Genomic DNA, 25,721 nt, shown 5'->3' with positions numbered 1-25,721 from the left:
TCCACATGACTGGAAATGACGCATATGGGGGAGGGGAGGGGCGGTCTCCGGTCATTTAAAAGTTTATAAGTCTAAAATATGGAGGTTGCAATGGACGGAAACGAAAAGAGGTGCGTAGAAAATAACTGTACCGTACTATGCCGAATACATTAGAACAAGAATTAGAATCTTGATTTGTCGAATTGTGCTGTCAGAATACCAAATCGAATTCATATATGCAAATAGGAGCAATTACACGTATTAATATAGTCTGGGACAGCAAGCGATATGTTTTGCATATGAACTGTGTATTTATACTGCAATAGTGCCTCCGGTCTGGTGATGCATATGGGTGGATGCCATTGCGGTGCGGTGCGTTTCCAGGTATTAACTTCCCCGGATCTTCTCGTCTTCCATTGCAAGTGAGTTCTAGTCCATCTTCCGTAGCTAATTGTAGTACGCTGTCACCGACAGAGTACAGCCTTACTTTCATTACGATTGAACGCCTACATGTCGCGTGCCAGATGAAATACTTAAAATGCAGTAAGTCACATATAAGTGTAAATATGAAAAACTCAAGTATCAAACCTAATACAAAAACAAATACAATAACGGGGTTATTTAAACAGCAATTTAAAAACATTACTATATATATATACACTCACCTAAAGGATTATTAGGAACACCTGTTCAATTTCTCATTAATGCAATTATCTAATCAACCAATAACATGGCAGTTGCTTCAATGCATTTAGGGGTGTGGTCCTGGTCAAGACAATCTCCTGAACTCCAAACTGAATGTCAGAATGGGAAAGAAAGGTGATTTAAGCAATTTTGAGCGTGGCATGGTTTTTGGTGCCAGACAAGCCGGTCTGAGTATTTCACAATCTGCTCAGTTACTGGGATTTTCACGCACAACCATTTCTAGGGTTTACAAAGAATGGTGTGCAAAGGGAAAAACATTCAGTATGTGGCAGCCCTGTGGGCGAAAATGCCTTGTTGATGCTAGAGGTCAGAGGAGAATGGGACGACTGATTCAAGCTGATAGAAGAGCAACTTTGACTGAAATAACCACTCGTTACAACCGAGGTATGCAGCAAAGCATTTGTGAAGCCACAACACACACAACCTTGAGGCGGATGGGCTACAACAGCAGAAGACCCCACCGGGTACCACTCATCTCCACTACAAATAGGAAAAAGAGGCTACAATTTGCACGAGCTCACCAAAATTGGACAGTTGAAGACTGGAAAAATGTTGTCTGGTCTGATGAGTCTCTGATGATTTCTGTTGAGACATTCAAATGGTAGAGTCAGAATTTGGCGTAAACAGAATGAGAACATGGATCCATCATGCCTTGTTACCACTGTGCAGGCTGGTGGTGGTGGTGTAATGGTGTGGGGGATGTTTTCTTGGCACACTTTAGGCCCCTTAGTGCCAATTGGGCATCGTTTAAATGCCACGGCCTACCTGAGCATTGTTTCTGACCATGTCCATCCCTTTATGACCACCATGTACCCATCCTCTGATGGCTACCTCCAGCAGGATAATGCACCATGTCACAAAGCTCGAATCATTTCAAATTGGTTTCTTGAACATGACAATGAGTTCACTGTACTAAAATGGCCCCCACAGTCACCAGATCTCAACCCAATAGAGCGTCTTTGGGATGTGGTGGAACGGGAGCTTCGTGCCCTGGATGTGCATCCCACAAATCTCCATCAACTGCAAGATGCTATCCTATCAATATGGGCCAACATTTCTAAAGAATGCTTTCAGCACCTTGTTGAATCAATGCCACGTAGAATTAAGGCAGTTCTGAAGGCGAAAGGGGGTCAAACACCGTATTAGTATGGTGTTCCTAATAATCCTTTAGGTGAGTGTGTGTGTGTGTGTGTGTGTGTGTGTGTGTGTGTGTGTGTGTGTATATATATATATATATATGTATATATATATATATATATATATATATATATATATATATATATATATATATATATATATATATATATATATATATATATATATATTCTTTGTTTATTTGTATAGATGGATTGGTGTACTCCATTGATCCTGACTGGGAAATTCCTCTGCACATTTCTTGCTCACAAATTGTATATAAAAATGACTGATTCCTGCTCCCTCCACAAACAGCTGCAGCATTTGCACCAAAAAACAAAACCATCATTTCATTGTGCCAAGCTCTCAGTTCACTCTCCTACAGGTGAGTGTCTTGACGGTTCATTTTACCCCTTATAGTAAGATCTTTGCTGACATGTCTGATGCCAGGAGTATGAGAACATGCTGACTGATAATACTTATACACTTTGTTTGCTAAACTGATCCTGAGATCTTTTTCTATTGTGACACAGGGCTTGGAAAATCTAACCACTTATACCTTTAATACTCACACTGCGAAGCACACCTTCTGCAGAACATGTGGAGTTCAGAGCTTCTACACCCCACGATCCAATCCTGATGGATACGGTAAGAAGGACGAGGCAGTGAACCAGGTTACTTAGTCTGCCACTGGCAACATCTGGTGGTCTGAGGGGGTACAAAGCCTATTTCTTAAGAGAATTGTGTGTGGTAGATGAGGGGGGGTTTACAGGCTTGTACTTTCCTAGGTGTGGCACCCCATTGCCTGGACAAAGGCACAGTGCGCAGCATCACCGTGGAGAATTTTTGTGGAGTAAAATGGGAGGAGAGCATGCAAAATCATAAGACCATCAGAAACATGTCCAAGCCTTCACCTGAATGAACCTTCTTCAAAAGATCTTTGGCTCATTAGTTGAATAGTCAAATTGGTCTTTTATTGTTAACAGGTGTCCTTGTATGCACTGTGGCAATGTTGCTTCAGTTTTGGAGTATCTTTCAGCATTCATGAGAGCTGCTTCTATTATTCCAGATCACATGAATGACTGGGGCGGGGTGTGGCTTAAGGGGGTTGGCAGAGTTATGTCACCATTGGCCCCGGAGCAAGTCCCTTAATCACAAGTTCTCCAGGGATTGTCTGATCCTGCCTTCCCAAAAATATACATTGGTTTGGATTCAAGCATGTGCTGATTCAGATATGCTGTTTGGGTGGACTAGTGGCTCCAAGATGCCATATATATATATTATATATATATATATATATATATATATATATCAACCTTTATCCAAACCAAGCCCCCCCCCCCCCCCCCACCCAGTGCTTTATTGAACCTCTGTGTAATTACAGCTTGTACATAGATAGCATTGCAGTTGTATAGGGGTGTAACAGTGTCATATAATTTGGTTCATTTGTATATAGACAAGTCATTCAATTTATGTCTCTGATGAATCTCTTTAGTAATCTTACACATTGCTTTAGCCATATTCAAAATATGAGTTAGAAATTTAAGGTCTTAAAGATTTATTGCAAAAAAATACCTTCATAACATGACCCATTTGTAATTTTGCTGTTTTTCCTACTTTATCATACACATTAAATGTCGTGTCACGTGAAGCACAGTTGTATCATGTGACAGTTTTGTTTTGTGAGGCACAGTCGCATCATGATGCACACTCTTGTCATGTGACGCAGTCACGTCAAATCATGCACAGTGCTGTGGGATGTCACAACATCAGGATGTGTTACAGAGACGCCTCATGGGCAGGGGCTCCCAAGTTTGAGAACCCACAGCTACTGGCTTTTCAAGTCTTTCTCCTTTGCTGCGATAACTTGAAATGTGTTGATGAGCATGTAGCGCGAGAAGAGCAGGTAGAGGTGGCGAAACCACAGCAACTGGCTGCGGTGACGAAGCATGGCCGCCTGGAGCGAGCAGAGAAGGGAGGTGTCAAGCAAACTCAGCTGGATGTCCACTGGAGCATGCTAAGCTAAGCAGCATTAGCACATCAGGCCCTGGTTTGATTAAGGAACAGCTGCCAGGGTATGATGTGTGAATGCAATCCCTATGGCAGCTGCATACAGCTTCAAAGTTGCTAAAATGACAGCTGAGCATGTTGCTAGCATCCTCTCATTACAGAATCATACAATATATTTGTAGAGGGAGAAATTTTTTTTTATATATATTATATATATATGATCACCTCATTTTCTGCTGTATCTAAAGACAGCTGTTTAGCTTTTGTTCCACAAAAACTATCCAAACATATCTTGTGATAATCTCTATATGGATGCATATGTAAACACTCAGACAGTATTTAGGTTCTCATACATAAGAATAAGTAACATACGTAAACCATATATGAAAAATGTATAGTTTCAGCTTATACTTGTGCACTTGCCAGAGTCTGCCAGGTCAACAGGGGGCAGCACATTTTCTAAACCACTGAACAATTACCTGTAAAAGAGGAACTGAGCTTGCAAATGCTGACACGCATGAGCTCACGCTGCAGCTCTCTTACCCTGGCTCGCCTGTACTCTTTCAAAGCGGCAACTGTGGAGTAGTCTGACGCGAGGATCCAGCTGATGGGCAGTTCCAGGATGGAGAGGTACTTCCTGATCATGCTGACACTTTGCAGGGAGAGGAAGCAGCATCCTGTTACACAGGGGAGTGGAGAGAGATGGCTGAATAAATACCAGGGTATCTACTACATCTGCTACATGTGATCAGACTGCTGGGCACCTTCATGAAGAAATACTACACACACATACATAAGATCACATTTTTCAGCTGACGCATTTATCCAAAGTCAAGTCAAGTAGGTCTTCGACGTCATTTTTAACCATACACAGTTGAGTACAGTACACAGTGTTTCTCTTGGACCAAGGTGCTACATAAATTATCACAAGACTAACACATAACAGTCTAACAACGTGTAGTGTACAGAAACTGTGCAAATATTGCATGATTGCAAAATGTAAAAAGTGACGCACAAGTGGAAAATGGGATTAAGGGCCTTGCTCAAGGGTTCAATAGTGACATCACCCTGCCAGCCAATGGATTTAAACCAGTGACCTTCTGATCATGAATCCTAACCTGCAAAGCAACGCACCACCCACAGATATATTCATATGACACTTAACCAATGATAGACAAACTATGGCTTTTATCCCCAACTGAACCTGTGCTCTCTGTCCTGTAGTGTATATTACTCCAAGGGTCAGTGCTGTATCTATGGAAAATTTCTGGGTGTCAGCAGTTTGCTCCATGCAAAAAACTGATATGCAAACAGCCGTTGTTATCAGTGAATGAGCCCAATGTGCATCAATGTGACACCAAATGTACAAGGGCGGCCTGGGGAAAAGACAGGAGTCAGAGAGGCCTGAGCTTACAGAGTGAAATGCAAGGGGGACCGATTCAGCTATAAAAAGCAACAGCATACCACTACAAAACACAAGGGCAGCAATTAAATCCCGGGGAAAAAACAGACATGATCCTATTTACAAAATGTAATTTACCTATACTGCTAAATCTTTTGTTTCCCATGTCCCACACACCACAGCAGCCTGGGGTATGGGTGTGCATATTTATATGCCAGAATGTTTTGTGATGGTTACTGGGGGCTGGTCAGTTTGACCCAAATGAACTGTCCTATGTCTTAAGATCCTATCTATGTCTCCCTTTGGTAATATTTATGTGATGAACAGCTGGGAGTGCTTATGAATAGCATTTTAGAACTTTATTAGTATACATAATTAATTCACATAAACTATAAGTTGATTAAGTGTGTGCCGAAATTGAACTATATACACTGTCAGGGAAAAAAGTACCAATTTGTACCTTTGAGGGTATGATTACTTGTCTCGATGGTCTACCAGTTGTACCCTAGCTGTTGGTAAATGTACCTTTTAGTCTAATTTAAGGTACAGAAATGGACTCTGAGGAACATTTTTGTACCATTAGGGGTGCAATAATGTTGTTTGTATCTTAGGGAACAAAACTGTACCAGGGCTGTACCCTTTTTCTATCTACCATCCATCCATCACACCATTTTGCACGCATTCTACTCCAAATGCAGTGGTAGTGAACAGAAACATATTACTCATATCCAACCAGCAGATGGCGCTTTAGTTTAGATGGTTGATCAGCAGAATTACCTTTTTTATGAATTTGATTTAAAGGTTAATAATCCGGGGTGAAAAATTAAAAAAGTTTCATTTAAAAAAATAGGCGATGTATTACTACGTATTACAAATTAGTGCACATATTATATAACTACACATATGTAAGCCATATTATCTCTAAAAAAACATATGAAATGGGAAAAATTGAACTCGATTATTACACCTGCTGCATCCAACAATTTTCATTTCACGATGTTTTGTCATTTAAAAATCAGGTTATTCACATATGTTTTTTAATTCCCCAAAGTAAAAAAAAAAGGATTAACTTACCATCAGGAATTCTTCCACTTGAACCCAGATACCTGCAAAACAGGACAGTGTTTTTCCCTAAAATGTGGATTAAGAAATATGTAAATAGCAAGGTCGTGCAGTTGTTATTGTAACGCACAGGCAGATAGTAATGAATCACATCGAACGCCATCCCTAAAGCCACAGAAATCGCCACCAGTCATCCCATCCCAGGCAACGTAGCACCTGCCCAGCAGAATAAAAACGCATCTCGTTTATAAAATATAATAATAAAAATCTAATTCACATTAAACCGGCACTGATTTTAACACGTTAACGTGTCAATCTGCACAATTTAAATTTTACTTTTGACCAGAATATTTAATCTGATCGACTGACAACCGTCCAAGTGGGATAAAGGTTAACATTTTTAAGCTACCGTGGGTTTTGGAGAAGGAGATGTAAAGGAGTGTCCTACTTGGCACGCCAGACCGGCTTTCGGTACCAATTTAATTAAGGCAGCGATACGGGGGAAAAAAGGCCGGTGTTCTGTCGATATATGCTGCCTTGTCGAAAAATGATACCGTAGTGCTAATCGATAGCCCTAACCCTAACTCTTACCCTAATCCTAACCCCCTAAAACTCTTACCTTAACCCCAACCCTAATCCCTAAAACCTAACCCTAATCCCAAAACGGTGGAACTGCACATGCGCAGAAAGGCTCGATAGCACGTCTCGATAGGTAGCTCAACTCGTCAGAACACAGGCAGCTGCATTCCATTTGCCTCGGGATCCGATTTTTGGATTTCGAGATTACGTCACATCCGCTAAAAAAATTCCATTTGCCAAGGAAGTAGTAATACTGTACCACAGACCCACACAAGATTTTTTGCTTAGCCGGACAACTTGTCGGATTTAAGGTACCTCAGTTTAAATGGCCTTTATCTTTGTTCACTTACAGTTAGCCCAAACTACCGTAAATCTGACAGATAATCCGACTAATCATGAAATCCAGCCAGGTTAATTCATAATTGGTAGCCTTTGTTAGCAATATCACTTGATAACACATTACGCGCGGTGCTTCACGTATAAAACTCCGTAGCAACACGTCCACAGATAAGTTGGACGGTATAGTGTGTACGACCGAGTCAATGAGCCACAAATGAGAAGTAGTGCTTAAACAGGATAAAACTACAACTTTCCCTTCTGTTGATAAAGGGCGCAGCCATCTTGGATTCTGAACTCGGGATCCTCTGTGCCCTATGCTCTGTGCTGTCGTATCTCCGAGAAACGGAAGCGCGCATGTCGTCACTTCCGGCTTCAAAACTCGGAATTCGAGTTCCGAGGGCAAATGGAATGCAGCATTAAAGCCCAGGGGCAAGAAAGGAGAAGCTCATTACGGACTTCACTACGGTTGCGGCTCGTCCACAGCTGCATACCAACGCTGTGAGACACTCCGTAAATATTGTGACAGCCATTTATTTTTTCCATTTGCAGAGTTTTTTTTAAATCAAATAATTATTTGCAGTATAATGCACCTCTGTAAACACTCCTTAGAGTCTCTGTAACAGACATCAAAACCAAAAGTTGTTCTGCGTTTTGGACAATTAATTTGCGTTCCCCATTATCCAAAAACTGGCTGCATTGAAACAATGAATACAGCACTCAACTGGAAAAAAGTTATGTACGAATCGGTAAACCTTTCACAGACATACTTTTAATCCGCAGTTAAAAAACGGTGGAACTACTTGACAAAGATAATCATTATTATTTAATTCATTCATTCTTTTTGCGTAATGGGATGGCTCACTCGTATCGCCGGAACCGCGCTATTTCTGCTTTAAAAATTCCTGATGCAACCGCAAAGCAAGAGGGCGGATGCACCTCTCCTCCAGAATGAAATTTACCGCGGTCTGAGAGGCGCAGCTTTCAACAAGCGGCTTTGCATGTGGGTTGGACAGCATTTACGACTATGAAGTGCAAATTATAATTATTATTCTTTTAAAAATTATTATTAAAACACCACATACAATCTTAAACAACTGTATTCTTTCACGTTCATAGATATCAATAAATATTAGAGATGCACCGATCCCATATTCGGATCGGTATCGGCGCCAATCCAGACCTATTTGACAGATCAGGTATCGGCCATGCGCGACCGATCCACGTCCTATACTTACTTATTTAGTTTTGGGCAATCTCTAAAAAGATAGCTCCTATTTCGTGTTAAATCTATTTGTACAATCAATCGCATGACAGCTCTTTCCCATTTTACATGTGTTTTTTGCGGCATTCAAATCGAACGCTAACGCTGCCCCTCAGTCTTTTTTGCTACTCAGTGGGTGTGAGTACAGTGACTTCCGCCTGCTGTGACGTCATGCGCATACCCTTCGCAGTATGAGGAGCATAAGGAGATAAGACGTGACGATCTGGGAGTATTTTACGCTTTTAACAGAAACCAGTAGCATAGCGATTTGCAGCGATTAGCGTTTAATGGACAATCCCACTTAAAGCCCACGCAACTGCGAGACAAAAAAAGCAATGAATGACTTGGGAGTCGCTAACCTGGACTGTCTTGCGAACTTGTTGCAGCTTGTGATACAAGAGCGGCTGCTATCGCAACAAAGTGTAACTGAGCTGACGCCAATGGGACAAAATTGTGTTAAAATTTTAAGCATTCGCCACTTGTGTATACTTGTTCTATTCATATTTAACTGCAAATGCCTCAAAAACTCTTAAAACAAGACGTACAAACGAGGTGGAACAGTACGTTATGTATGTTTGTAGTAGCCTAATTAAATATTTTTGTCATACATTTTTTCCATCTGTAATTACTAGCTTAAAAATTAATATATAAAAGTATGACAAAGTAGAAAGGGATCTTGTATCTGAATCTGTATCGTTATCGGCAGTTGTGTATCGGAATCGGATCGGAACTGAAAAAATGTGGATCGGCCCATCCTTAATAAATATAAATGAGTTCAAATAAAATGATCGCGATCACCTTCATCCTTGTAAAGACAAGCTCGCCTAATTGTACATGTGATCAGGGAAAATAAAATGTGACTTTGTGCACTAATCTGGCTACTCTGTATTTGCAACACGGTATAACAAACATGATCAAAAACTAATTCTAGAAAAAAAAATGTCTATGGGGTCGCCAGAAATTTGTGATGTCAAAATGGGGTCACAGGCCAAAAAAGGTTGGGAACCACTGGTTTATGGGTTCAGGTTTGAATGCGTATATAGGCTATATACTGCCGCGTTTGTATCTATGCTCTTATAGGAGGTACAGCCATATTTTAATTCAATGGCATTTCTATCGAGGAGTTAGCGAGATCCGCGAGTTTGAGAAGTTTAGTTGTATTTTTAACACCCCCCCCCCCCCCATTTGGTCATTGGTCCAAACAAAATGTTCCTGTTTGAATGAGACAGCAGGACATCCAGCTACGATGGAGCTGCTGTTACAGGCATATGCATCTGTGGGGGGTGTTATTTTGGGGAATAACAAATAACTGAAATGCTGCAAGATGTCAGGATGGACTAATGTTACTGATTTGTTAAAAATGTACAGGAGAAAGTGTCTGGTTGCTGAAGCTCAGCTACAATGCGTGGATTTTAAGCTGCTTCTGTAATGTATTATTTTTTATTAATAACAGTGTTACATTACAGAAAGCACAGGGCTCAAAGCAGGGAACACCGTGGATTTCTGGCCATGATGGCATGATAGCTTTTGGGGGGAGGGAACTTCCCCAACAATACATTTTGTCGGCCCACATACCCACCAGCAGACACATGGATAGATGTGTGGCTGGATGGTGATATTACCTGAGTGCCTTGTAGATTGCAGTGTGGTTGGCATGACCGCTCACACCGCAGACATCAAAAGTCAGCACCTGTAAATATACAGCAACTTAGCTGGGGATGCTCACATTATTTAATTAAATAATTATTTGATATTTGCTCTGTTCATATATTCACAAGGACCATAGCAGGACATAGCACATAAGAGACAATCAAAAAGGTACATCACAAAAATATAATTGGTACAAGAATCAGGAAACGACAAGACATAAATTCAACTTTAATGTATCTTTATATAGCGCCTATAGGTGCTTGACATGGCTATGACTACATCCCTTATAGACCATAATAGATGAAATAGGGAAAAAGGGAAGACACAAAGAAAGAATGAATATCTGAAGGCAATGGAGGTGAGGACCCCCCCCGCCATGGTAATATTATGGAAAAAGAGAGAGTGGGCCTGCTTGTTGGAAGCAAGGTGTAAACTGTGGTCACAGTCAAAGTCCATCAAGGAAAGTGTGTGAAGGATGACATACAAGGAGGCGGGGCTGAGCCGGTGGGGTCTGCAAACACATGGAACACTGCCTTAGAAGTCCCTAACCAGCTCTATGCTTCCCTTATAAAACTAAAACCAGGGCAAAAGTGAAAGAAAGTAAACAAAGGCAAGGCAGAGCTGTGCCGACTCCCATTTACTATACAAAAGGGCAACATGCTTGCTTGCGCAAAGAAAAAAAAAAAGATTAAAAAAAATTAAACATTTTGGCATCGTCCCTATGCCAGTAGGAAAACATTTTGTACTGCGGTTCTGGGTTTGGGAGTCTAAGACTGGGCGGGGGCGTGGGGGGGGGGGGTGAATGCATATTCCGGAAGTGTCAGCTGTAGCCAAAATAAACAGGAAATTAAAAAGCTCCCTGGGGGAGTTGCTTAAAGGGAAACTTAATCGACAAGGGGATGAAAAAAACATACAGAAAGTGTGTGGGAATGACCCACGTGCTGAAGTGTCTGTGTTTTTGTCCCAGTGAACATCTGCAAAAGAAAGCAGGAGTTGGCATTTGCGTCCATAGATTTCCCAGAATTCTCTTTTTTATGTATAGAGACTGAGAGAGTCCAAGAGACTTTTGCTGTGCCAGCACATACATGTACACAGAGCCACGGAGGGGAGAATCTCATAGACTGTCTAACAGGTCCATAGGGTGCACAAGGCATAACACAGAAGCACTAATCGCCAACAGCTGGACACTAATTGGTCATTTTGATTGTAATCCAGGAGGGAATACATGTTCTGTTATGTTGTGATTCCTGATCCCACAAGGCAGGAAATTACTGAAGTGGGTTTGCCTAATAACAAAAAAAACACTAAAATGTTTGAAGGCTTTTCCAAAGAAAGAAGTCAAACCGGTTTCAGTCGGTCAAAATTTGTCCGAAATCCATGAAACCTTAACATGAAAAGATATACTCCTTAGAGTTTTTGCAAAAATGTTAATTTGGAAAGAATTATTCAACAACCATCTGAAGGTCATTATGTGAATACATAATTCTGCATGTTATTATAGAGTGGAAATGGAAAACATACCGGAAAACAGACATTATCTGTTATCTTGTACAATAAAAACAAACTTACTGGCCAGCATCTGTAGTACTTTTGCTGTTAAAGTTTCTGTATTTCTTCCTAAATGTTGTTTACAACAAGACCTCTGTACAGTGTCTGCTACAGCAGCAATTTGCTTCTGGATTAGAACATGTTTTATATAAGGTTTCAACAACAGTCTCTTTTTGGAAATATGCTGTAAGAACATTTCGTTGGATTCTGAGAGCCTGATAAAGATCTCTGAATAAACAGAGAGAAAAATGTGCAAACTGGGATGCACAGACAAGTGCACAGGCTGCTAAGCAGACATTTTATGGTCAGGTGTGTGTGGACTATGAGACCACTTTGCAAATAATTATCAATAACTGCCATCAAGATAATACTATCCAGCTATCAATGCAAGTTTTACACAGATATAAGATGCACAAATACATTGTACATTTAAAATATCCATGTGGATTTTTTCCCTGTTATGGTCGGCCTCTTGATAACAGAGGAGCATTTTCTGAACATTAGCCATCATCATTTTATCAGAACATTGTGCTGGAGGTCTTGTCTGTTCATAGACAGAGCCACACATTGGTGAGGGAGACTCAGAACAGAGAGGCTGATACAGGCTGCTTTAGTCTCCATAAAAGAGGTGAAAACAGCTTCTTATTGAGCTGCTAGTTTAGAGGCTAGCTGCACTAAACAGCCCCGGGCCCAGTTTTAAAATATAAACGGAAAATTGAAGGAAAACAACTTGCTTTGAAACTGAGAGTCAGAAAATGGAAAGACACCAAGTCCAAAGAAGCCCTGTAATTATGCAATTTCTATTTATTAATTTTGTTGGAGTTTTGTTGGATCGGTCATCTTGTACTTAAAGGAGAAATCCACAGAAAACATATTTTAAAAATCCACAAGTTCTTCTTGACGTTTACTGTAGTGGGAATCTAAATTAAATATTAATGGCCAAAAAATTAATATTTTCATGTTTTGTTTTCTAGTACACGGTTCACACCAAGGGTTAATGGAAACCAGAACACATCCAATAAAAAACAAAGAAAAGTCACATGCAGTTGAAGTTTCCTTTTAAGACATAAGGAATCTTCTAGTGGTGATCTTAGTATCACTTTTGGGTGTGAATCCCTTGTAATTTTAAATATATCCAGCCTGTTCCAGAGCTAGTAGTCTGGAGGCTAGCTGTGGACCCAATGTTTCCTTCTAGAAAGCATCCCTGTTTCATGTTTTATAAGACACCCCTTTGCAGATGAAAATGTCACTGTTACCCAGATGGATAATTATTGAAAGAGTTTACCCTGCTGGGATTTGCTGATTTAGTATCTTCCTGATCTCATACCTTCATGCCATCTGCTGACATTGTCAGGCATGTGTCTGGACATGGAAGAGAGCGCATCAAAACAGACCACATTCACATAAGTTTTAGCCTCACCAGGTTGATGGAACTTTCTTTAACTTGCTTCAGGACCAGGGAGGAAATGAGCTGGATACTCCATTCCACAGCAGGACTGTCTGGAAGTTCTCTGAAAGATGGCAGTGTTCAGTACACAACCCAGAACGGTTTGTAGTGTGACAAGGATCTCAGGATCTCTCATGCTGTTTCATTACACTAGTAAAATCAGAAGTCATTATAAATGCAGACTTTTGTGAAAAAAAACAAGCAAATGGTAAGACCAACCAGAAATACATTTTGACTCGTTACTGGGGTCAATCACCAGGGAGGATCTAAGACAGGAGAGGCTCAGAATGTAGTGTGGACTTCAGGGACCTGGTGTTACTGAATCATCTTCCAAGTGTAACCTTTTAAGAGGCCTCACAGAGCCCCAAAGGTCTTCCTTGCCTGTAAAACACCAGCCCTTAAACATATCCCACAAATTACTCAGGCAAACTCTGCAAAGAAATACTCCACTCTAAGTACAGTCCAGTAACATGGACATCAGGCATCTCCCAGACAGCATCTTAGTCCCCTTCATCTCTGCCTTTTGGCAAGCTAAGATTCCCCTTTGGATTTAGTTCCTAAATCCTCTTTTCAGTTTAAGCACTGTAACCTCATAAATGCACAGTGTACTTCACTGGACAGAAAAATACTTTCCACCTTGCCATATTTCTTATTTCAGTAATTTATTCTACATTTATTAATTTATACATGAGCCACATTTTCTGTTTCAGCCATATATATGTACCTCTGCGGCTCCTAGTTTTATGCCTATTTTCATGTTTTATGAATGCTTTTATGTCATTTTGTACTGTCTATTCCTGTTATATGTCACATGATGTTATCTAACGGATGGTGCAAGTAAGAATTCCTATGTATCGATTTACAACTGGCAAATAAACGATCTTGAATCTTGAAGCCATCATCAAACAGTCATAATCCTTTTGTCATTTTTATCCTCAAACTGTATGAATTGTTCCATGCAGTGTGTTCAATGCTTTTTGATTGTTCTGAAGTGCTGCAGAGGTTTGGCTGGTCTGAGTTACAGCATCCTGGCTCCACTCAGCAGGATCCCGGTTCTCTGTCCCAGTGGTGCTATTTTAGGCCCATGTCGCTTCTTTGAAAAGATGCCTTCTGTGGCAGATAAGGCCGTTCCATTCAGTTAATGACATTGAACACAGGTCAGACAAGAACTGTGATTTCAGACTGGTTTATGGATTTAAAATTATTTCACAGAATTTAGCTCTATGCAATCACACTGTACTTTTACATAATGTAGTAGTGTTTTTTTTGTATGTATGGTGAACATGAAACTTCTTAAAAGTTGGGATAATCAACTGAACATTCTTCATTGTTGTTTAATGATACCCACTGCCATTGAACATCCTAGTTCTTGCTAATAAACAAAACAAAAAAAATATATATATATATATATATATATATGTGTGTGTGTGTGTGTGTGTTTATACACTTACACACACAATACTGTTCAAAAGTTTGGAGACTACAAGGCTGTAATTGCTGCAAATGACTATTTCTAACTTTGTCAATGACTATTTCCTATTCCTTGAGCTATATTTTTTATTTAAACACATTTCATGTATGTTTTCTTGTGACCCAAACTTTTGAATGGTAGTGTGTGTGTGTGCGTGTGTATATATATGTATAAATATAGTACCTGTTCTGCCAATTTATGCTGCTGTGTCTCACATATCTGTGAGTACAGGAGTTTTTTTCTTCCTTACTCCTGCTCATCCTGGCTGCCCCCCCCCCCCCTGGCGAGACCCTGACATAACGTTAAAGAACATGGTCTTTGATCTAGAACTAATTCTCGTTCTTGCGCATGATTTTCATGGTAACACCAAAATGGCCGTCTTTTGTTTTTCTTTTTCTCTCTTCCTGCTACTTTTATTACACCCTTCTCCACTCCCATCTCCAAGATAAACCCTCTTTCTTCTTTCTGTCCATGCATCATGTGCCAGTTTGCAGGCCTGCCCCAGTGCAGACGCCTGGCCCAGCCACTGCCTGGTGTCCTCTGAAATCCTGCAGCCAGTCTCCGTTCGCTGTTAGTTGTCAGCTCACAATGAATGCCACCATCCACGCCGCCCTTTGCTCTTGCCCAAGTTCACTGCGTGCGTTTTGCGGCATCAGCGGGGTTACCGGAGTTCACCACGACTCGGACGCTTGGACTTCTTCCAGAGGTTACAGGATAAGGACAGCACTTGCTTTGGATCACGAGACCACATCAGAAAAAGTCTGTAGCTGTGGCTAACATGATGGCTAATTGTAGGGCACCACATTAATAAGATGACTTGCAGTGAATCAGATGAAACCTTTTGCTTGGTGCATTGATTGTGAGCCTGGGCTGTTCCACAGCATTCCCAGACCATGCCTTTCCTCTCCTAACAGACATCAAACAGGCATTTAAGAGCCAGCCAAGCGTGTCCGACTTGATTTGGACAAACTGAGGCTGCGGTGGCCACAGGACCCAGAGGCTGGACGGGCCACTGTAACTGCTTGTCATCCACATCCACGCTCCAAAGACGGATGAAGTACCCAACAGTAATAAAGCAGAACTGGCCTCGCTATTTTGGCTCTTTTGTACTGACTAACTGATTTTAGGGCTGATGGCATTCTCATTAAAATCATCAGACTGAGCAAAGCCTCTTTAAAAATGATTTGGTGCACAGAAAAAATGCAAATGATTTTAGACATCACCTTTGAAATGAGGTTAGATGGTAAAAGCGTTCATCTGGATTTCACACACACACACACACACACACACACTCACAAGAAGCCTCAGAATTTCAACAAAGCATTAAGACGTGACTGGGGGAGGGGGCATTTAGACTATTTCACTCCAGCAGTGATTTGGCATGGAGAGGGTTAAAGGTTAAAGGTCATGGAGACACAGGCCAAGGTCGGTGGGCCATTGGAAAGATGAATGATTCCAGCCACAGGACATATCAGGGGTAAATGGGGGCCCGAAATCCCCACACACCTCCCCACCACAATGAAACGGGGCTGGGGTGCCCGTCTGAGAGTTTGATGGATCAGAGCACAAATCAAGCTCTTGGCACAGCTATGGGGGGCTCAGACAGTTCATGTTAATAAGCCCCCTGCTATCTATGCACAGAGCTCAGGTTAAAAGCAACTGCAATTCCCCCCCCCCCCCACCCCCACCATGTCTTCCTCTCAGTAGGGTGCTTCTGCTCCCCCTACCCCCTCAATACTAAAAAAAAAAAAATAGAGGCAAAGGTCAAAATTCTAGGTGACTTATTGGGTAAATTTTTGACTTTGGAACCCAGGTGAACACAAACATCAGGGACTTCGACTTCGATAACAACTGCAAGTGTCAGCAGGTCAAACCGACGTTTTGAAAAATATAACAAACTTACTGAATGCTTAAGATAAGAATTTTAGTTTTGGTGAGTACTGCTTAGTAGAACTGCAGCAGACATTCTGGGCTGAGCCCCCACGACGCAACGATTACGAGCCATTAATCTGCACAACACAGCATGACACACTAGCCTGGACGGCATGTAATAAAAAAAACCTGATCTTCTGCACATTTTCAGCACAGTCTACAATCCTGTCTGAAGTAAACAACCTTACACACACCACCTTTTCTGTTGGGTGAAAAAGGCAGATTACTTCAAATATCAGGCTAAACCCCACATAACTTAAACATAGCAGGAGGTCACATATTAGTAATTATCTGTCGTAAGCTGTTTTTTTTCTAAACCGAGTTGCGTACTCAAAGTTTACTAGGCTAACTTAGTGTCCATTGTAAACTACAGACTGCATTTGAAAATGATAAAGGAACAGAAGTTATAACAATAGTCTGTAGCTGACCTTTCTTGGTTTGGACGAACAGGGAATGTGGACTCAATGGATGCCCTCCACAGAAGCTTTGCTATGGTAACGGTGGAAATGGCCCTGAGTAACCCTGCAGGCCCCCGTTTCCCCCCGCTTTGCATGTCGGACTCTAATTTCCTCCAGGCATCTGAAAGCAGTTGTTGAACTTTGGCCTACTGGACCATCTCCGGCTGACTGACGGTGCTCGGTTTGTCTGATCACATGGGCCGGGGGCCTTAAAAGCTGGCTGGCTGCTGTGCCTGGTCTCCGGGTGCAGCTGAAACAACACGCCGCCGTTAACCCTGGATGGCACGGACTGCACACGGGCGCGAGACTCAGGGAATGTGCTATATTTGAACATTTAAGGTCACACTAACTTCAAAAATAAACACAGAGAACTCCCTGAAAATGCTGAGCGGTCACATGCTCAGGGTAATCAAATGACACGGACATTTACAAGGCCTTCCCTTTGGCTGGAATCCTCTTAGCCTTCATGCACTGATACCCCGATTGGCAAAATTCTTATATCTTACCAAACTGATATTTGACACATGCCATCAAACAGGGGTCTTGTAGGAAACCATTTCCTGTTTTCTGGCCTATTTCGTTGTGGAATCTCTTTCCACCTGTTTCCATGGATCACTTAAAGGAAAACGCGCCCACACACCGGGGTCAGAGCCCTGAGTGCCACCACCTGCCTCTATTTTTGTCCTCTGTTTGCAGTACATAAATCTCCCTGTGCAATTTATTTCTGAATCGATGAATAATTAAATGAGGCAGGAGTTCTAAACCAGTGAGAAAACACTCACCCACTTCCTTATCTGATCTGATCACCATCCACAGTCCATTGAGACCTGCCTGGTATGTCACTCGTGGTACTTTAGACCCCACTCCAGTGACCATAGTAGCAAACTATGAATACAAGTTTACATGCTTCCCTGAACCCACAGTGCGCTGCAATGGGCGTCTGTGACCCACATGCTTCCCTGAATCCACACTACGCAGGATATCTGTGACCCGCACGTTTCCCTGAACCCGCAATGCGATGCACCGGATTCCTATGACCAGCACACTTTCCTGATTCTGCACTGCACTAGACGCTGGGTGCTGCATGCTTCCCTGAACCCATGCTGCGCTGGATGCCTGTAACCTACGCATCTCCCTGAACACGCATGCTGAGACCCACGCACTTCCCTGAACACGCATGCTGAGACCCACACACTTCCCTGAACATGCATGCTGAGACCCACGCACGTCCCTGAACCCTTGATGTGCTAGATATCTGTGTGCCACGTGCTTCCCTAAAGACACACTGCACTTGATGTCTGCGTGCCACACGCTTTCCTGAACCCACACTACACTGGATGTCTGTGACCCGCATACTTCCCTGAGCCTGCACTGCACAGGACATCTGTGGCCAACATGCTTCCCTGAACCTGCACTATGCTGGACATCTGTCACCTACGTGCTTCCCTGAACCCGTACTGCACTGGATGTCTGTGACCCACATGCTTCCCTGAACCCACACTGCGCTGGATGTCTGTGACCCACGTGCTTCCCCGTACTCACACTGCGCTGGATGTCTGTGACCCACGTGCTTCCCTGAACCCACACTGCATTGGATGTCTGTGACCAATGTGCTTCAATGAACCCGCACTGCACTGGATGATTGTGACCTGCATGCTTCCTTGAACCTACACTGCGCTGGATGTCTGTGACCCATGTCCTTCTCTGAACCTGCAATATAGATGTCTGTGTGCTGCGCACTTCCCTGAACCTGCACTGACCTTGTGACACCCTAGATTTGTGTTTAGACGACAGATTTATGATTAACGCTGAAAGGGGGTTATCATGGTGTTCAAAGTAAATAACATTTCTTTGAAAAAGCCACAGAGCTGGGGGGCGAGTCACATCAGGACAGCTTGGTGGCACTGGGGCATGGTCATGTGGCAGCTATTCACAAAGACCCATGATGCTCTGGGGCCAGGAAGCTGTGAGCACTATAGCCCTGTTCAGTGGAGCAGGGAGGCAGAAAGTCCGTAAGGGAGGCTTTTCTACACCAGTCAGGTACTAGCCCAAGAATCAGTGTACTGCAAAGTCACTGTAATTATTCACACAAATGGTAAATGGACTGCATTTATATAGCGCTTTTCTACTCCTACGAGTACTCAAAGCGCTTTACAACTCATGCCTCACATTCACCCATCCACACACACATCCACACGCCAGTGGCGGAGGCTGTCAAGCAAGGCGCCAACCTGAACCCCAAACCTGCAATTTGGGGTTCAGTGTCTTGCTCAAGGACACTTTGATGAGGTCAGGAGGAATTAGGGCTCGAACCTGCAACCCTCCAGTTACCGAACGATAGCACTACCTCCTGCGCCACCATCTTCCCCAAAACAACACAAAGACACAAGACACAAAACAATTTGCATAAACTTACTCTAACACGGATGTCTTAAATGTTTCGCAGATCAACTGTCAGACGAGTGCCAGTTTGAAAAAAACAACACCTTTACAAGCTGGACAATTACAGCTCTGGAGAAATGAATGGTGGTGTCAATCCTAAATCAGCACAGACCAGCTAACCAAGAACTTAAAGCCACCAGTGCTAAAGCAGCACATTTAAGTGCTCCACCTGTTTTTTTGCTCTCCTGATTGATAAGAGGTTTTTAACTATCCACTGTTGCACAAAAAGATAGGCCGAGGTATAATACAGTGTGTGTGTGTATGTGAATTTATTGATATATATACACTGTATATTTATATATAGCGTATAGCAGGCTGTGGTGTGGACTGCTCCTATTTTCTGCTGGGATATTTGGACACTATGAAGGCAGTTGAAGTGTATGGAAAATATGTATCAACAAACAGGCCGAAGGGACATTTAAGGTGGATTTGACAACACAGGAGCCATAAGCAGCCTGTTTTTGGCCTGAAAATGCTGCCAAACAAAGCAGGGACGGGATGGGGGGGGGGGAGGGGGGTCACAGTGACCTAGATGCCGCGTCTGTGAGAAACACTCCGTGCAGGTCGAGGAGGATATCAGATTCGGATGTGATCTGGGCCAGTGTAAACAAAGTGGGAGATAGGATCTAAAAGGGGTAAAGATGACCGGGGAAGGTTGATGACAGTGGGCAGGAAGCCACAGGCTCCCGGGTGCAGACGCTGGATACATAGTGGGAAGGGAGACAGAAGTGAGGAAGGAGAGTCAGGGACATGGAACATCGTCAAATGGCTTAAAGCATTATTGCTGCATTATTCGGCAGCCTGGCGGGTTTCCACACTGCACTGTGTGATAAAACACGACACTCCTTGATAAAGTATCATAGTAAAATGTGACACTTTAAATGCTTCATCTGCACTGATATGCTATTCCCGGTTCACAATAAAAGTCTTAGAGGCATGTAGGAGAAACAAACGGGCTTTTCTGCTGAATAAATCACCACAACCATTGGAACATGTTATTATTAATATTTAGGACATCCTATTTTGTTGAAGAAAACGCAGGGGACATCCAGTCCAGAGTGTCCCCTGTTCTGTGCCCTGTGATGGACTGGCATCCAGTCCAGAGTGTCCCCTGTTCTGTGCCCTGTGATGGACTGGCATCCAGTCCAGAGTGTCCCCTGTTCTGTGCCCTGTGATGGACTGGCATCCAGTCCAGAGTGTCCCCTGTTCTGTGCCCTGTGATGGACTGGCATCCAGTCCAGGGTGTCCCCTGCCCTGTGGCCTTTGCTACCTGGGATGGGCTCCAGGCCCCTTGTACTGAATAAGGAGATATGGAAAATGGGTAGTATTAATGTATTACTATAATTCAGTGATATTTTTTTGCCCCTGCCAGAGTCACAATATCAATTCATAAAGTGTTTTACTGGTCATTAATAATTTAAAGGTGAAAAATTACCTCAGACCTCCTTTGTCTTCTAAGGTTAATCACTGAGATGTTGTGCCTCCTTAAAACTGAAATTAAATCAGAGTAGACAGAGACAAGCCCAGGGGTTTATGGGACGGCCTGCTCGAATGCACTGCCAGTTACGCAGGGTTATTACAGTGAGCAGCAGCCAACGAGCGCTCAGTTTCGAAGGCCTGTTTGGGGCAGCCCGCCGCTCGCAACCTCACACACAGACAGCCGCACGTTCCCAGAACCATGTAGACTTCCTAGTATCGCCACAGGGGCCGTCCAAAGCCAAGGTCTGCTGCTGGATGGAGGGACAGAAGCTCATCAACTCTGCCCTCGTTTGGGAGCCAGCCCTAATCATGCGGCACGGCCAGCTTCCCCGAATCCACTGTGAAAGACCCGGACATTCAAGTGCAGCGTGGTGAGCGCCAAGCACAACTTCTTACTCAACATAACTTTCATGGCCTGACAAAAATACACTGGACACTGTAGGGGGAAAAGAACCGCGTCTGATCGCAGTAACAGCAGAAACAATTCACAGTACATTTAGCAAGAATAACTACACATAAATGTAAATCTCCTGAATGATTCCACGCTACAGTAAATAAGAGACCATGTTCATTCATTTAGTAGACCATAGTGGCTTCCAGTGTTAGACACTGAACAGTCAGCAACATGCATTTACGTGTCAAAAGAAGTGTCAAGGTGAAGTTCACCTTGGCCCTGAGATAAACTTGAAATCGAGGATTACTGAAATTTAGACAGTCCTTTTGATCAATTAAATTGTGTGTATCTATTCCCAAAATATAGCACTCTTATTTACAGTGAGCAGAATGTGAATCATGTGAGATAGATATTTGAGGTTTGGGTTTCACCCTGTATGGGGATGCAGAGCTGCTCTTGGACCTGGGAACAATTCCCTCCCTTGGAAACTAAACCAGCCTCGTTGCTCTTCTGGCTGTTATTATAAGAAGCCAATTGAATCACTCATAATAAAGCACTGTGAGATAATTTCCTTACCAGGCAGGAGAACGCTGGCCCACCAGAACTTTTCAAACACATTGGTTTTTGGTACAACTGCATCATTGAATAACTGTCAAATGTTAGATTTGTTTCCCAGTCTTAATTATGCAAACTTTTTTTTTTTTACTACATTACAAGAATGGATGATTGACATTACAATGTCAACAGTATGTCTAGACTCTAGAGAGACAAGCCTCTTTTGCAGATCAAAACATTTCCATAAGCTTCTCATGCTGACAGTCTATGGCACAGGTGTCAGACTCCAGTCCTGAGGGGCCAGAGCCCTGCACATTTTTGGGTTTCCCCTCATTTAACACACTTGATTCAGCTTCTTATGCTAATTAACACATAGATGTTGAGCTGAATCATTTGTGGTGGAAGAGGGAAAGAACCAAGCTACACAGGGCTGCGGCCCTCCAGGACTGCAGTTTCACACCCCTGGTCTATGGAATCTAAGGAATTAATAATCAAAATCTACATTTCTGAAAATATTACAAGCCAGCTGACCTCCCAATTATCAAAGTACCAGGGTTGGGGCCATTCCAGAATGCATCATCAATTCCAGTCCAAATCAGGAAATAGAACTGGAGTTGGGATTTAAATCTCCCTGAAATTCGAATTCATTTCCAATTCTGTTCTCCATAATTTTTTTTCCGATCCCAACTCCAGTTCCATTTTCTGATTTGGACTGGAATTGATGAATGCATTCCAGAATGGCCCCAACCCTGCAAAGTACACCAGAATGCAAGAAATTCATGCACACAATTAAACTGAGCATGAAATTTTTCAATACAGAAGGCAGACAAAATGGTGAACCGAGAAATATTTTTTAGCCAGCCTCCCTGGTCTGGTATATCCTTTTGTACTGGAGTTAAAATTGGTGCCTTTCTGTACGATGGCAGATTATGACTTGAGGCAATCAATTGGTTGGTGATGGTCAATTACCAGGGAAAGCCAAGTTATGGCAGTAAGTGGGTTCAGCAAACCAGTAGGGGGCACTCTTCCAAGAAATGACCATTGTCCCAGTAAAGTGGTATGGACAGTACTCTATGGAGCATTCTACCTTTGGGATAATAGTTCATTCAATTAAGGTTTTGCTTCATTGTGGCCATAAAAATATAATATTGGACAGTGATCATCCACTTGTATCGATTAAAACCTTGGCAACAGCACTTGGAAAAAATAAGTGTCCCTAATATTCTTCCAATGTTGCCTAGTCTTGCATGCCATATCAGACCTGTTAGCCCCAGTAATCACTGCAGATGAATGTGCCAGCTCAAAGCTAACTGAAAAACATGCAGATACCGCCCATTAGCTGTTCATCTCTGCAATAAGAATTGCAGTATGCAATCAGTAACTGACCACAGTGATGTGAAGAGGCTTGTCTGTGTCCTTCAAACTACATTGGAGAATGTTAACTGGCCTGCACTAGGCATTTCAGAGTTGTTTTGCTTATGGGCTTCAGAAAGAGCTCTTTGCTGTGCTGGAGGCGGATTTCTGAAAGGCAAACCCTTCCCCTTTGTTTCCATCTGGAAGGGGGCTCCCCAGCAAGACTAAAGGCACTGATGATACACTTGGGTGGTCTGGACTGGAAGCAGCCAGAGGATCTTCTATTATAGGCCTTTGTACTAGGGGCCCCTTGACCTGGACACTCTTTTGGATCAACTTATAGCCAAGTTCTGACATAATTTATGCTTTTAATTTGTCTGACCCAACTCCAGCCTTTTTAAGTCCCCTTTTCACTCAATCTGTCACATGCTTTTAGGATATATGTGTGTGAAACCGTAGCAAATTGCTACAGCAGCATTTGGCACAATGGTTTCATGATATTAGCATAAACTTGACCAAAAATAATGTCATAAAAAATCTCAGGATATCTATGCTAGGAAACAAAACCTCTGACATTTTAAAAAGCTATAAAATTCAGTTCATACTGAGAAAATGAGTATGGATGTGGGTGAAGTATTTGTAATTCTATCAAATTAGGCACTACTACTGGCAGAGTGATGTCACTGTTGGACTCTTGAGCAGGGCCCCTAACCTCAATTGTTGCAGGTATGCTGGCTCAACCTGATCCTTACCTGACAATGCTTTGCATGAAAGTGTCTGCTAAATCAATTAATGCAAATGTAAAATATTCATTCCTAGCTATAAAACTAGGTTACTCAGTGTGCAACAACAAGCATAACGTGCACCATAATGTGGTGTGACACATTTAGGAAGAAAATTTCAGATCTGCAACCATGTTCCACTCTCCTGAATGGTTGCGGGAGGTTGGGACTCTGTGATCAGGACAATAAGCTTAGACCTCAGAGAGCATCTTTTAACCAATCCCCCCCCCCCGGTGAACTACCACCAACTTATAATTCTTTATGCCTGTTCTGGTAAGAAAAGAGCATTTGATTTGTGACCAGCTTACTGTCCGCTCACAAGCCCATAGGCTGGGGCCAGGGGGGCCGCACTCAGCCTGATCGCTTGTAATTGGTGTGGGAAGAGTGCTCAGGGCCCCGAAGGATGAGCCGCTTGCTGCTTCGTCACAGAACACTGGCTGCCCCATAAAGCCCGCAAATCCACCATTTATTATTAACATATTAACTTATTTTCACCTGCCTATTTATCTGTTTTCACATTTGACCTATTTTAACTTGTTCTGATTATTCTGAACTTACCACAACGTGGCAATTTAACAAGGCAGTCTTTGTACACGTTATTTTAGAAAAGTCTCTCGCCACACTATTTTTAAATAAAAAGTAAATCACAGAAAACATTACCAGATCGGGGTGTTTTTTTTTTGATGGGGGCAAGAGATTTTAAATAAACCATTAAGGAATAAATCTTGTAAGTGACCCATATTTCCCGATTCTAAAAAAACATTGCTTTTCTGTACTTTTCTAAATGTTGAAGGTGATTTTCAAATAAACTTTTCTTCACTTATTGTCTTCATATATTGGTGATTTGTTAGGACGTACGATCTTATCGTGGTTACTTAGACATAATATATAAAAGGAGATATTTAATAAACTTTCAGGATACAAAAAACACTTTTCCATTTCAGAATGAAGACGTGAGTAAGATTTTAGTTTTAAGAAAAGACATAAGACCCTTCAGCACTGTGTAAATACTGAGTTGCTTCGTTGGCTTAACTGAACCTGCACACAGTGATACATTACACTTCGCGGCTGTATTATAAAACCAAGCAGAAGTTCCACATTGGTCTTACTTGTTATCAACAATGATAACTTGAGAGGATGGTATTCCCAAGGCATCACAGCTGTCCAGCAGCTCTTTTTGACGTTGATTACCTTGATTGTAGTAATTGCCTAAAACACAAAAAAAAAGTATTAATAATATGTCCTGCAGTTTGTTCCATGCTTTAGTAATTAAAAATGTAAAACTGTAGCATCTTACAGGGATACGCTATTCTCAATACTCGCTAAATTCACAATCCTACCTGAAGACAAACACAGTAAATGAACTGAGACATTTAATTCCAAGAGCCTCAGTATAGTTGGTGCGAAGAACATGCATTCATCGTCTGGATGTGCTGTGACCAGGAGTGCTCGAACACCATCGGAAACAAGCTTATCATATTCGGAAGTGTTTAAGGATCTGATCAAGGAAATGTTTCGTTGATTGCTGATCAAACGAATTAAACATTCTTTTCCATATTTACTGCGACATCGGTAGAAAATTATTTTTGTCAAAATTAAGTACAAAGAAAAAATTAAAATAAGTATAGTTACAAACATGGTTCACCTTTATTATAAACACGCCGTGTGGCTGCAAACAGTTTTGCAATTTGGGTTCCACTAAAAACGGCAAGGAAAAAATATACTTTACTTAACACCAA

The 25,721-nt window shown here is 42.2% G+C and overlaps 2 protein-coding genes across 7 annotated transcripts; one reads left to right on the top strand and one right to left on the bottom strand.

Annotated features, from left to right (window-relative positions):
* Window positions 1-15,713, top strand: cenpv (centromere protein V). Of its 4 annotated transcripts, none has more exons than XM_023833081.2 (5): window positions 1-110; window positions 306-401; window positions 2,134-2,203; window positions 2,352-2,466; window positions 15,502-15,713. In XM_023833081.2, the coding sequence occupies exons 1-5, from the start codon at window positions 79-81 to the stop codon at window positions 15,558-15,560; spliced, it is 372 nt and encodes a 123-aa protein (XP_023688849.1). In that variant the 5' UTR covers window positions 1-78; the 3' UTR covers window positions 15,561-15,713. The 4 variants fall into 4 exon arrangements, with proteins under 4 accessions (XP_023688849.1, XP_023688850.1, XP_023688851.1 ...); XM_023833082.2 differs by lacking the exon at window positions 15,502-15,713 and adding an exon at window positions 13,123-14,010; XM_023833083.2 differs by lacking the exon at window positions 15,502-15,713 and adding an exon at window positions 4,398-14,010.
* On the bottom strand, window positions 3,360-25,673 carry pigl (phosphatidylinositol glycan anchor biosynthesis, class L). Of its 3 annotated transcripts, XR_002840758.2 has the most exons (8): window positions 25,323-25,666; window positions 25,092-25,191; window positions 13,090-13,180; window positions 10,094-10,161; window positions 6,305-6,336; window positions 4,372-4,505; window positions 3,563-3,775; window positions 3,360-3,521 (listed from the first exon to the last, which is right to left on the bottom strand). XR_002840758.2 is itself a non-coding variant. In XM_023833076.2 (7 exons), the coding sequence occupies exons 1-7, from the start codon at window positions 25,618-25,620 to the stop codon at window positions 3,647-3,649; spliced, it is 852 nt and encodes a 283-aa protein (XP_023688844.1). In that variant the 5' UTR covers window positions 25,621-25,673; the 3' UTR covers window positions 3,360-3,646. The 3 variants fall into 3 exon arrangements, 2 of the variants coding, with proteins under 2 accessions (XP_023688844.1, XP_023688847.1); XM_023833076.2 differs by having other exon boundaries at window positions 3,360-3,775; window positions 25,323-25,673; XM_023833079.2 differs by lacking the exons at window positions 25,092-25,191; window positions 25,323-25,666 and adding an exon at window positions 16,948-19,360 and having other exon boundaries at window positions 3,360-3,775.
* Window positions 25,674-25,721: the final 48 nt, after the last annotated feature.

Source organism: Paramormyrops kingsleyae, chromosome 6 (genome assembly GCF_048594095.1).
Source record: "Paramormyrops kingsleyae isolate MSU_618 chromosome 6, PKINGS_0.4, whole genome shotgun sequence".
In the NCBI taxonomy this organism is placed as follows: domain Eukaryota; kingdom Metazoa; phylum Chordata; class Actinopteri; order Osteoglossiformes; family Mormyridae; genus Paramormyrops; species Paramormyrops kingsleyae.
Note: the sequence above shows the minus strand (reverse complement) of the source record. Positions and strands in the feature narration are given on the sequence as shown.

Coding starts and splice junctions, on each gene's coding strand:
- pigl (XM_023833076.2), bottom strand. CDS start 25,620: ATGTTTGTAACTATACTTATTTTAATTTTTTCTTTGTACTTAATTTTG. Junction 10,162..13,089: donor AAGAAAGTTCCATCAACCTG/GTGAGGCTAAAA, acceptor GTATATTTACAG/GTGCTGACTTTTGATGTCTG. Junction 4,506..6,304: donor AAGTGGAAGAATTCCTGATG/GTAAGTTAATCC, acceptor CCTGTGTAACAG/GATGCTGCTTCCTCTCCCTG.
- cenpv (XM_023833080.2), top strand. CDS start 79: ATGGAGGTTGCAATGGACGGAAACGAAAAGAG. Junction 2,204..2,351: donor CTCAGTTCACTCTCCTACAG/GTGAGTGTCTTG, acceptor ATTGTGACACAG/GGCTTGGAAAATCTAACCAC. Junction 2,467..2,606: donor ATCCAATCCTGATGGATACG/GTAAGAAGGACG, acceptor GTACTTTCCTAG/GTGTGGCACCCCATTGCCTG.